At 42.9% G+C, this 11,858-nt stretch overlaps 1 protein-coding gene across 1 annotated transcript in view; it reads right to left on the bottom strand.

Moving 5' to 3' along the window:
- Positions 1–10,704, bottom strand: part of LOC128017484 (mitogen-activated protein kinase kinase kinase 11) — a 26,884-nt gene extending 16,180 nt beyond the window's left edge. Inside the window, exon 1 of the mRNA XM_052602896.1 lies at positions 9,125–10,704. Within this exon, the coding sequence (XP_052458856.1) occupies positions 9,125–9,869 (745 nt within the window). The 5' untranslated portion in view covers positions 9,870–10,704. The remainder of the gene's footprint in view (positions 1–9,124) is intronic.
- Positions 10,705–11,858: the final 1,154 nt, after the last annotated feature.

The raw sequence follows: 11,858 nt of genomic DNA, 5'->3' as shown, positions 1-11,858 counted from the left end.
TGCTGAATTAAGATTTCTCTTCACTGGGAGTAAGGGTCTGAGTACATCCCTGAAAAAACAGACATTTTCTCTCCATACACACCAGCATTCACAGTGAGCCGCTCTGTGACTTTCTGCTTCTTGGTTGAGTTTCTACTGTTCCAAAACACTTCCACTCTCCAACAATACCACTCACATAAAGATTGTGCAATCTCTAGCTGGGATGAAGTTTCACAAACGGTCTTATTGTAAAGGTGGCATCTTATCGCAGCATCACGCTTGAGTTCACCGAGCTCTTCAGAACAACATGTTTTTTCACAGATGTTTGTAAATGCAGACTGCATACAGCCGTGTCAATGAGTCTGACTGAAACACCTGAATTCAGTCATTAAGAGCTGTGCCCCAATGCTTCTGCCCATGTACTTTATCATCTATATATGTAAAGTTGATCATATATAAGATATTGTAAATACAAAAGAAGAACCTTCTTGTCTAAACACAACTAGTGCAAGAACAAGAGATGAACAAGTCTGTCTCTCTCTCAGCAGGAAGACTGTGTGTGTGTGTGTGACGTCAAAGCTGTTGCAAAAAGCTGCAGAAGAGAGAGAGCTTTGTGCCTGGACAAACACACACTCTCTCTCACACACACACACACACACACACACACACACACACACACACACACACACACACACACACGTTCTGGGTGATGAAGAAAATGTGGAACAAAATTGCAGAACATGTAGAAGTGAAACTGCCGCTCAAGCCTTCAATCCAACTCTACCAGTGACCATACCCACACACACACACACACACACACACACACTCCTTTGTGGCGGTAAGGCTGGTTTCCGGCGAGCTGCTCAAACAGCGACGTCCCCCTACAGGAAGTGACACAAATGAAATCGGTGCGCTTCTAAAAAGCAGCAAGAGTCTGCTGGCACACAGGAGAGATTCAAGAATACGCTTCACTCAGGAGTCTTTCATAAACCATTACAGGCACAACTCAGATTTCACCAAGCAACATCGTCACAGCTTTTGGTGGAAACACTTCAGCATGAGGAGGACTTTTCTTTATTCAGCAGATGCTTTTATCCGAAGCAACTTACAAATGAGAAACAAAAGCAATTGATCATTACAATAAGAAAGCTCAAAGAGAAGAGCCAAAGTCATCATGGGCAGGAACTGACTGAATGGATCTGCCAAACACACGCAGACAATAACAAGAGGAGAAGTGAGAATATCAGATTATGAGTTTCTTCTGATATCTGACCTGTTAATGTGATGTCAGGTTGTTAAGCACACCTAGTGTAAACGTGCTCACAGGAAAGGCTCATAAATCAGACGCACAATGCAAAGACAAGCGTTCATACTGAGATTTCCGTCCTTTTACCAGCCACACAGAAATGATTCTGTAAAATCAGCACGTCTGTGAGTCTTGCTCTCTGCACTTCCTGTGTTGCAGTATCAGGGCATGTAAAGTTCATCTCCAGCTCCAGCGTTATTCATCCACCGCTGCTGGACTCCTCTGATCTCAGATCTACATCGTCTGACGCTCTTATACACCAGAGACTGATCCAAACCCTGCTGAAAGTCCATCTAGACAGAAGAAGATCACTCACTGGGCGGCATCCGTGAGGAACTCAACAAGCATCACATGAGGAACTCAAGACAAGACACCAGTTCAAATAAATGTCTATTATAAATACAGTTCATTTATCATTACATGCTACAAAAATCAATACTAATAAATTATTTTTAAAACAAAAAATTTTAATAAATGAATATGGTAATACTTTTTTAAAAAATCATCATGATTATAAAGAAAGTCACAAATCACACGCAGGTGAATCTGTTGTGAATGGACCACGTGTGTGTCCTGCACTGAATGGTACAGTGTTGTAACAGGACTCCCATCAGTGTGAGTATAAATGATCCGCTGCGGTGAGCTCCTGATCTGTGGACGTGTCTCTAGCTGACCAGCTCTCGCTCGTGCTCCAGTGATCACTCTGTCATTACACTGGACCGTCCTCAGGAATCTGACCGTCTTCACCACACCGGCAGATGGTAACCACGGCGACCGGCGTGTTTGTTTTGATGTTTACCGTCTGAGAGGCGGCTTTGTTCACGCAGCTCCCAGAATGCACCTCAGCGGCGTCTCCAACGATCATGATTTCCCTCAATCTCCAGCGAATCAACCGCTAACCTTCTCTCAGCCGTCTGTGTCTGAGTGTGTGTGTGTGCTGAGGTTGCCAGACAGACTCTGTACATCATACTGAGACAAAGACTCGTTCTTCTGAGGGAAAACCCCCAGTGCAGTAGAATCCAGCCCACGACCGACAGAGCCTGGCAATCTCTCTCAGACTTCAGACAGTCAGAAACCCCAGCAACCACCCAAACCACTTAGCAACACCCTATTAGCCATCCACACCATACGGCAACAACCCTGCAACTACACATACAACACAACACAACATCACCATATCAACCACCCAAACAACATAGCAACTCCCTGGCAACAACACATAGCAATGCGCAACAACCCAGCAACCACATAGCAACACCTTGTTAACCACCTAAACTACATAGCAATGACCCGGCAACCACCCAACACTCATAATATTTTAGCAATACATTTCTCTAACATCTGAAAACTCTTTCCAAGTGAAAGCCTCTATATCTCTCTCTCTCTCTCACACACACACACACACACACACACACACACAGAGCAGGTTCATTAAAGGGTTCGCTGAAATCAGTCACTAATAAACTCCTGTGTGCCACTGTTTAACCAGTATCAGGAGCTATAGCTGACCTCTGACCCTGTCAAACCCTCTGGAATACCTGCAGCTCATTTAATACCTTCCAGCATGCATCACAAAAGAACAACTCTATAGTTGTGTCCAGGGTTACTCATGTGAACTAAAACTAAAATCATTAAAAAAATTATAAACTCGGTATAGGAGAGAGAGAGAGAGATTTTTTTCTCGGATAGTTACCAATACATTTATAATTTTCCTTTATTTTAACTTAATATTAAAAAATATATTAAAAAAAATTGAAAATACACAACAAAAAACTAAACCTTTAAACTAAAAATGAAAACATAAAAAAAAACTAATTAACTAATTAATTAACGCTATAAAAGCATCTCAATGAAACAGGAATAACACTGGAACTGCCTCATCAATACACAGATCTAAATATTCAGACAGAAGATCCAGGTATGACGCAGAGGTATTTGAGGCAAACAGCACATTTTGTTTATTTACATGACACACTCCAGTCCTCCCTTCAATCTAAAGTTTCTGCCACTACTCAAATGATTTGGGTCACTGTGTGTGTGTGTTTCTGGAATACTCTGCCCCCTTGACATGCTCATTCCAGAGCGCCGCTGTCTTTGGGAAAAAGCTGAACTCCCAGGGCATGCTGGGAAATATTTCTGAGGGTGGAAAAAGGGGAATCCCGTGCCAAGATCATACCTGCCTCCTCCCCAAATCTGCTGCTCAATCTCCGGATGTGGCCTTTCCAAAATAAAGAGACGGCAAGGCCATGAGCTGCTCGTCCTTAACACACACACACACACCCACCAACCCACACACACACAGCAAACACGAGTGTGAGATGCTGGACATTTCAACATTCAGCTGAGCTCCGATTCAAAACATTATATCATGAAAGAGAACAAGTAAAAGGTTTAAATACAGCGAATGAAAACGAGTGAGTGAACCCAGACACTAAAAGATCATTTCCTCACCCTCATGTTGTTCCAAGCCTGCATGAGTTTCTTTCTTCTGCTGAACACAAAGAAGATGTTATGAAGAATGTTGGGATCTAAACAGTTGACGGCAGCCATTGACTTCCACTGTATGGAAGGCTACTGCAAACTGTTTGGTTGAATGAAAAACAGTAAAATTTTTATATTATTTTACCTTCACTTACAAATAACTTTATGGTTTTGTTACCATTTTTTGCCTGTAGTTAATATATTGCTAATGCAGTAAAGTGGTCAGACACTTTTGTGGTCATCTTTGGAGTCTCAACTCTTGGGACTCCTGCTGTTTCATAGAAGAAAGGAAGTCATATTTGATGCCAGAATGATCATTTCTGGGTTAGCTCTCACATCAAGTCTCTCTGCTCTGCTCGGTGTTTTAAAGAGACTCAGTCCAACGGTGTCTGATATCCACCACTCCACAGGCTTCTTTCAGTCATACTCATCCCACCTCAAAGTCAACTCTAAGGCAGAAGTGGACAAACAGATCAAATCCTCACAGTTTCTCTTTAATACTGTGATCCAGTTTTAAGCGCGAGTCACACAGAAACACCTCAGAACAGCAGAGTCCTGCACTGAGCAGCAGCACAGAAAACACAGCTGACGTCAGAGAGCTTCCTCCTCAGGTCTGCAGACAATGAGGTTCTCAGTCTGACTGCGTTTAAACTACAGACTCTTATAGGAGACCGTTTCAATCAAACACCGTCAGGTGCTGCCTAAATAACAGGGATAGACGATTTGGCTAAAATCAAAGCCAAATAATGCAATTCAGACTAAAATGTTATAGTAACAGGCTAACTAAACATCTGAAAAGACGAAACCAGAGTGTCATAAATCACACTTAAATATGCATGTGCAAAAACTACCAAGTTGCAACAGTCGCAACATCTAACTACTGGGGTGCCTCAGGGCTCAGTTCTTGGACCACTTCTCTTCTCTGTCTACATGGCATCATTAGGTTCTGTCATTCAGAAACATGGCTTTTCATACCACTGCTATGCTGATGACACTCAACTCTACCTCTCATTCCATCCTGATGATCCGACGGTAGCTATTCGCATCTCAGCTTGTCTAACAGACATTTCTTCCTGGATGATGGACCATCACCTTCAACTCAACCTTGCCAAGACAGAACTGCTTGTGATTCCAGCAAACCCATCGTTTCATCACAATTTCACCATCAAGTTAGGCACTTCAACCATAACTCCTTCAAAAACAGCTAGAAGCCTTGGAGTTATGATTGATGATCAGCTGACTTTCTCAGACCACATTGCTAAAACTGTCCGATCCTGCAGATTTGCTTTATTCAACATCAAGAAGATCAAGCCCTTTCTTTGGGAACATGCTGCACAACTCCTTGTTCAAGCTCTTGTTCTGTCCAGGCTGGACTATTGCAATGCTCTCTTGGCAGGTCTTCCAGCCAATTCTATCAAACCTTTACAATTAATTCAGAACGCGGCAGCAAGATTAATTTTTAATGAACCAAAAAGAATACACGTCACACCTCTGTTTATCAATTTGCACTGGCTTCCATTAGCTGCTCGTATAAAATTCAAGACATTGATGTTTGCCTACAAAACTACCTCTGGCTCTGCACCCATTTACCTAAATTCGTTACTTCAGACTTATGTGCCCTCTAGAAGCTTGCGTTCTGCAAGTGAACGTCGCTTGATTGTGCCATCCCAAAGAAGCACAAAGTCACTTTTACAGACTTTTAAATCAAATGTTCCTCCTGCTGGAATGACCTCTCCAACTCAATCCGAGCAGCTGAGTCCTTAGCCATCTTCAAGAATCGGCTTAAACACATCTCTTCCATCTTTATTTGACCCTCTCACTTTAACACTCACTAATCTAATTCTCTAACTACCTTTCTAATCTTTTTGTATTATATTTTTTTCTTTTTTTTACTATACAATTATAAAAAAGACCGATAACACTAGCGTGGTGTATTCTTTTTCTATTCTATCTGTTTTCTTTTTATTTATTATTTTATTTAAAAGCCCTTGCTGCGTGTACTGTTTAAACTAACTAAGACTTGTTATAGCACTTACATATAAAAGAGAAGCGGCGGACAGCTGACCAGCAGGAATCACACACATCATCATGATCATGACTGCAAACACAAGACAACAGGGAAGAGGACCACACTTTACAGGTTTGACCACGAAAGCCTTCATTTTGCAGCCCAGACCAGCTCAACGCATCAGAAATAAAAGCTACATAATGAAGGAGCAGGCCATATTTATAACAAATATTTAGCTAAAAAACATAAAAATCTTAAAATCACTTAACAGACAAATAACTGAAAACATGCAAAAACAAATGGAGAAATGAATGTCAACACAACACATGACGCTTAATCTAGCAGTATCATGCATTACAGTATGAAATGATCCGACCTGACTCATGTTTTAGTCTCCTCACAAACTCCTCCAGATTCACTGGAGTCCCTTTCTTCATGCAGGAGAGCGACAGATGATGAGAGAACGACAGCGATCACATGAGACCTGACACTCATCTCCAAATACTCAATCTGGACACAATCCCAACGGCACGAGTCTTCATATCTCTACAGAATACAACTCTACTATCACAGCTCGAAAGATCAAGTCTATACATCTGTACCTGTGAAAATAAAGCGGTGTATGCCACACAGCTAACCTCAACTGCTTGACTGCTCATAACATAACAGTGTAACTATATTAGGTTTCCACTCTAATCAGCTAAATACAACTATGAGCAATATAGACACAGATATTATAAACATGAACACTGTGAGATTCTGTAAAGCTGCTTTGTGGAAACCACCAGGTCTACAAATAGAAGTGACTTGTCTTGACTCCTCTGTAGTTCCTGTGGAGGGATATTCAGTCCTTGAGCTCACCTGGAAAACACCAGACACTGGGACTTTGGACTGGAGACACAAGTCTGAATGAAGGACACGAAAGCTCCTCCCAGGACAAACACCACAGCGATGGGTCACACACATCCTCTCAGACTCTGTGTGATGCTGGACTCTCAGCTGATTTTGAGCAGGAGGATTTCACTGTGGGTGGAATCAGGATTCAACTAAATCAGCCGGATGAGCGGAGCGAGAATCCAGCCTCGCTACTGATGCCCGGCTTTTTGATACATTGATTCGTTTTTGGAAACTCTTTCTAGAACATACTATAAACATACAACAACTACTTGATTCATTCATATCAGAACCAGAATACATGCTTCACTGAACCATAACATCCCATCTGACCAAATCAAACAAAGATGACAGAATAAAACTGATTCAACGCTGAAGAGACCCTTCATCCCTTCATCACAGACGCTTCACACTAAACTACAGATGAAAGAAATTAACATTAATACTTATTACAAAAGAAAGGCAGCATTTTGATTTTCAAGCCTTTACTCTAAAATATTTCCATGAATAAATCTCTGACAGAGACAACCAGTCAATCACTGTGTGCATAGTTAATGAGCATGCTGACATCATCCATAGCAACAAGGTCAGCCCCGCCCCCTTACTCTTATCTTAAGACTTCTCTCTACTCCACAATAAAAGTGTGTCTCAGCAGCTTTGGGAATAAGTTTTAAGAGGAAACTCTTAGCGGAAACTTTTACTGCTATTTAGGAGAACTCTTGGTGGTGAGATTCGAGCCCTGAACGCCGGCCCATAATCCTCTGCCATCGAGCTCAGCACAGGAACAGAGCGAGGCTGTCTTTAGAAAACGAGTAGGAAGCGAAAAATGAAGTTAGGCTGGGGGGGGGGGGCAGACGAAACAAGAAAGAAAAACACAGGATGCTGCGATCTGGAACGACAGAGCTCGAGAGACAAGTACAGGCAGGTCTGGGACAAAGAGCTCGGAAAGAATTAAAAAACAACAGAGAGAGAGAGAGAGAGAGAGAGAGAGAGAGATAAGATCGCAGCTACAGCCGCTGGATTGTGCTGCCTTAGCTGCAGTGTGTTGTGAGCCGGCTTTAAAAAGTTTGTTTTACGCAACAGAGGTGGTTTCCAGCCCCGGACGCACTCTCTCCTGACTCGAGAGGGAAGTGAAGGATCATGGGACATACGTGGGTGGACAATAACCAAACAGACACTGGGGTAAAGGTGTGAGAGAGTGGGAAAAAAAGAGAGGAAAACTGAGGAAGGAAGACTACAAATACTCGCTTTTGAAAAACACTTGCATATCTCCATTTACTTATGAGATAAATATGAATAGTCCTGACTCAATACTCTGATTGAGTTGTGATCAAAGTCTCTGCGAATGCAGAAAAATAAACACCTGTTATACACAAGAAATCAACATGGTACAATATAATGAGTGATATAAACAAAGTCTAGCTCAGTACTACATGTCTGCGTCCTAATATGATCTTTGACCCGTGTGTGGTCTTCTTATCGAGTTTCGCAACTTGACAAATTGTGTGTGTGTCATATCCAGGCCAACAACATTCCCTTCACAACTGTGTGATACATGCCATGGGAATATCCTCTTCTCCGAAACAGGCGATTCACTCAGAGTCCTGGAGCACAAACAAATAACCCCAATACATACTGCTAAGGCCCAGGCAGAACGTTAAAATAGAATTGATTTAAGTAGAGCTAAATTTACTACAGCGGAGCTGAAAGCACAATCGAGCGAGACACAATACCAAAGCAGACACACATGCAACAGGTCTCTGTAAATGAAGGCCGGAAACCTGCAGAGCTGTTCCCAGAGTCCTGCGGGCGAGACCCCATGTGGGCCTGATAATAATCCCAAACCAAAACAACTCCAGCAGCAGCTGAAAGCACCATACTGGACGGGAAATCAGAGATGGACTCTAAACTGGAAAGGAAACTGGAGCACTCCTGTAGGTCAATGAGATGGTCATGGGCTCCATTCCCAGCCAATGCATGAACTGATCAAACATTGAGCTTGAATGCAATGCAAGTTGCTTTGGAAAAAAAACATCTGCCAAATGCATTCATGTAAATATATAAAATAAATGGTCTAAATAAGCCAGTCTACATTTTGTGGCACTCAAAAAATTAGACTGGCAATAGAAATGCTGATGTGTTCGATTCCCAGGAAATGCATGAACTGGCCAAATGTGTAGATGAAGGTTGCTTTGGAAAAAAAAGAGTCAGCATCAATGTAAATATAAAAGAAATAGGTCCTTTATGATAATTTGCTGCTCTAAACATGTGTGGCACTCTTAAGGTGGAGTATGGCAGAGGCTGTGGAGTCGATTCCCAGCCAATGCATGAACTGATCAAATGTACAGCTTGAATTCAGCTTAAGTAGCCTTTGCATAAATGTAAATGTGTGCTGGACACAGAGTCATGAAAGGCAAACACATTAGCATGTCTAGAATATAAGGATGTGAACTCACTGTTGTTGGACTTGAGGTCTCGGTGGATGACGGGGACGATGGCCTCGTTGTGTAGGTACTGCATCCCTCGGGCGATCTGCACCGCCCAGTTGACCAGCACATGTGGCGGGATCCTCCGTCCGGCCAGAGCACGGCTCAGCGGGCCACCGGACGCGTACTCCATGACCAGACACAGGTTGGGCTCCTGCAGGCACACACCGATGAGTGCGATGATGTTGGGGTGCTTGAGCATGGCGAAGAGCCTGGCTTCGTTCTGGACGTTCTGTGCTGTGACACTGATGTCCTCGTCTGGATCCTGACGGGCCGCTTTCACGGCCACCAACTCGCCCTTCCAGGTCCCTCGGTAGACCTTCCCGAAGCCGCCGACCCCGATGACCTCCTCCAGACTCAGCTCGCTGAAGTCCACCGTGTCCGGCTCCAGCTCGCTCACCACGGCCGGTCCCAGACCCGAGCCCTGCAGCTCACCGTATCCACTGGGCTTGAAGGAGACATAGTTGGAGGGGAAGATTCCCACCTTGTTGTTGACCTTTCCCGCCCACCATCCTTCGTCTCCGGATATCTCCGAATCCAGAGACAGGACCTCCACCAGGTCTCCTTTACGCAGCGTGAGTTCGTCCTTCCCCGAAGCCTCATAGTCGAACAAAGCGGTCCAAACCGGGTTGGTGAAGTTACCCTTCTGAGTCTGATCCAGACTCTTCCAGGCGGACACCGGGCCGCGGGAGAATATGTTCTTCAGCGGCTCCATGGAGAGTTTACAAGGCGCTTGGGTTGAAATCAGATGAAGTGTGTTGTTGAAGTTCAGGTGGGTACGTCACGACCCCTCTCTCCCCCAGATCTCTGTACGTCCGAATCATCGGTGGACGTGTCTCCATCAGACATCAATCCTCATGTAGAGTAAATGGACGCTCCAAGGTCCAGATCGGTGACGGGTGGTCACTTCAAGAGCGTTTCTTCCAGCATACTCTGAAAACACCAGTCACAAACGTCACACGGGTTCAAAGAGACGAAAGCATGACTTAGCGAGATCTCAAAGTCCTTCTAAAGCTCCAAGTGTCTGGTGGAAGCGGAGACGCATCAGTCCAGGAGAGTTGAGCAGGACTCAGTTCAGCGCTCCATTGAGAGCTCAGTATTTTTAGCTGCTGCTTCGCTGTGGTTTTGCCCGAGCAGGAAGCGCTCAGAAGAAGAATAGCAGGAAAAGCCAATTCAAGTCTCGGCCAAACGCGCTCAGAAACGCTCTCTCGCGCTCGCCTGCGTCGCGTCGTCAGGTTTCTCCGTCCGGACCGAGCATCGCGGGGCTCCTTTCGGCGGTTTCTGAACTTCTGCTCAGCTTCTGGAACTTTGTTTCTCGGCGTCTGTGTCAGGAAGAGGCGCTCAGCTGATCGCGTCTCGCTGCTTTAATGGCGTCGCGTCTTTTCTTCCGCTGCGCGTCGATCTTCTTCATTCGCTCGGATCAGAAACGCTCCCGAAGGCGGTGTGTCGAGCCCGTTTACCGTGAACTCTTTCCGTCTGTCCGGTAGAGGGTGGGACAGGAAAAGAATCAGATGACTGTCGACTCTCCTCCTCCCTCTCCTGGCCGCTGCGCGCGAGTGTGTGTGTGTGTGTGTGTGTGTGTGTGTGTGTGTGTGATGCACGGATTCCATCATTTACTGAGAAAATCCCTTTATACTTGGAGAAGATGATGACACACTCACCTTATCTTTGCATTCATCACTAATAATCAAATGTTTTGGTTTTGTAAATAAAATCAGACAAAATCTCAATTTATATTTGTCTACAAAAAAGGTAAATAAATAATACTGTAAAAAATGATCGTTCTTTGTGTTATGGTGTTATCATTATTATTAATTAACTAATAGCGAGTATGATTTTTATGCAATTCAAAAAATAGAAAAAAATTGCCTAAATACATTTAAATTTATTAAATACATATATCGTTTCATATTTGTAAGTTTCATTAATACATTTAAAGATTATATGAATATTTAAATCCTTAAAGCAACTGAAAAGACTAATGCCTTTAAAGTCTCCAAATTACTTGCTATGTATAATGACTACGTTAGATTTTGCATTAACATGCTGATTTTCACTATTTTACAGGATATATTTATATCTAATGAGCTAAGCCTTCTTGGGGTTTATTTTTATTTTATTATTGTTAAAATCCTAATGAAAAGTCATTAAATAGTTTAATACATTTAAAACACATTATTTACTTTACAAATTCTTCTCATTTTCAAGCTTATCTCATATAGTTTAATCCTTAAAGCAACGGAAAAGATGAATGCCTTTAAACTCTCGAAATTACTTGCTATATGAATTGACTACGTTAAAATTTGCATTTACACGCCGATTTTCACGATTTTACAGGATATATAAATATATATATATATAAAATGAGCTAAGCCTTCTTGAGGTTTATTTTTTATTTATTGTTAAAATCCTTATGAAAAGCCATTAAAGAGTGTAATACATTTAAAACACATTATTTACTTTTCAAATTCTTCTCATTTTCAAGCTTATCTCCTATAGTGTGACAACATGCCCCGCTAAAGCAGTCAGTGTGTTTTCTGGTCATTTCCTGGCCTAAATCAGTGGAAGAGAGGCTGTTTTGTGTGTTTTGTCAGTCACGTCAGTGCACTAGTAGCTCTTACTGAGACCAGTGCTGTCTGGTGCACACTTCACACGAGTCTCATTCTGTCCAGTGAAAGCTTTCCGTTCGTCTGATCTCTGATGG

This window comes from Carassius gibelio, chromosome A7 (genome assembly GCF_023724105.1).
Source record: "Carassius gibelio isolate Cgi1373 ecotype wild population from Czech Republic chromosome A7, carGib1.2-hapl.c, whole genome shotgun sequence".
Lineage (NCBI taxonomy): Eukaryota > Metazoa > Chordata > Actinopteri > Cypriniformes > Cyprinidae > Carassius > Carassius gibelio.
The sequence above is the reverse complement of the archived record's forward strand: the minus strand, read 5'-3'. Positions and strand labels throughout refer to the sequence as shown.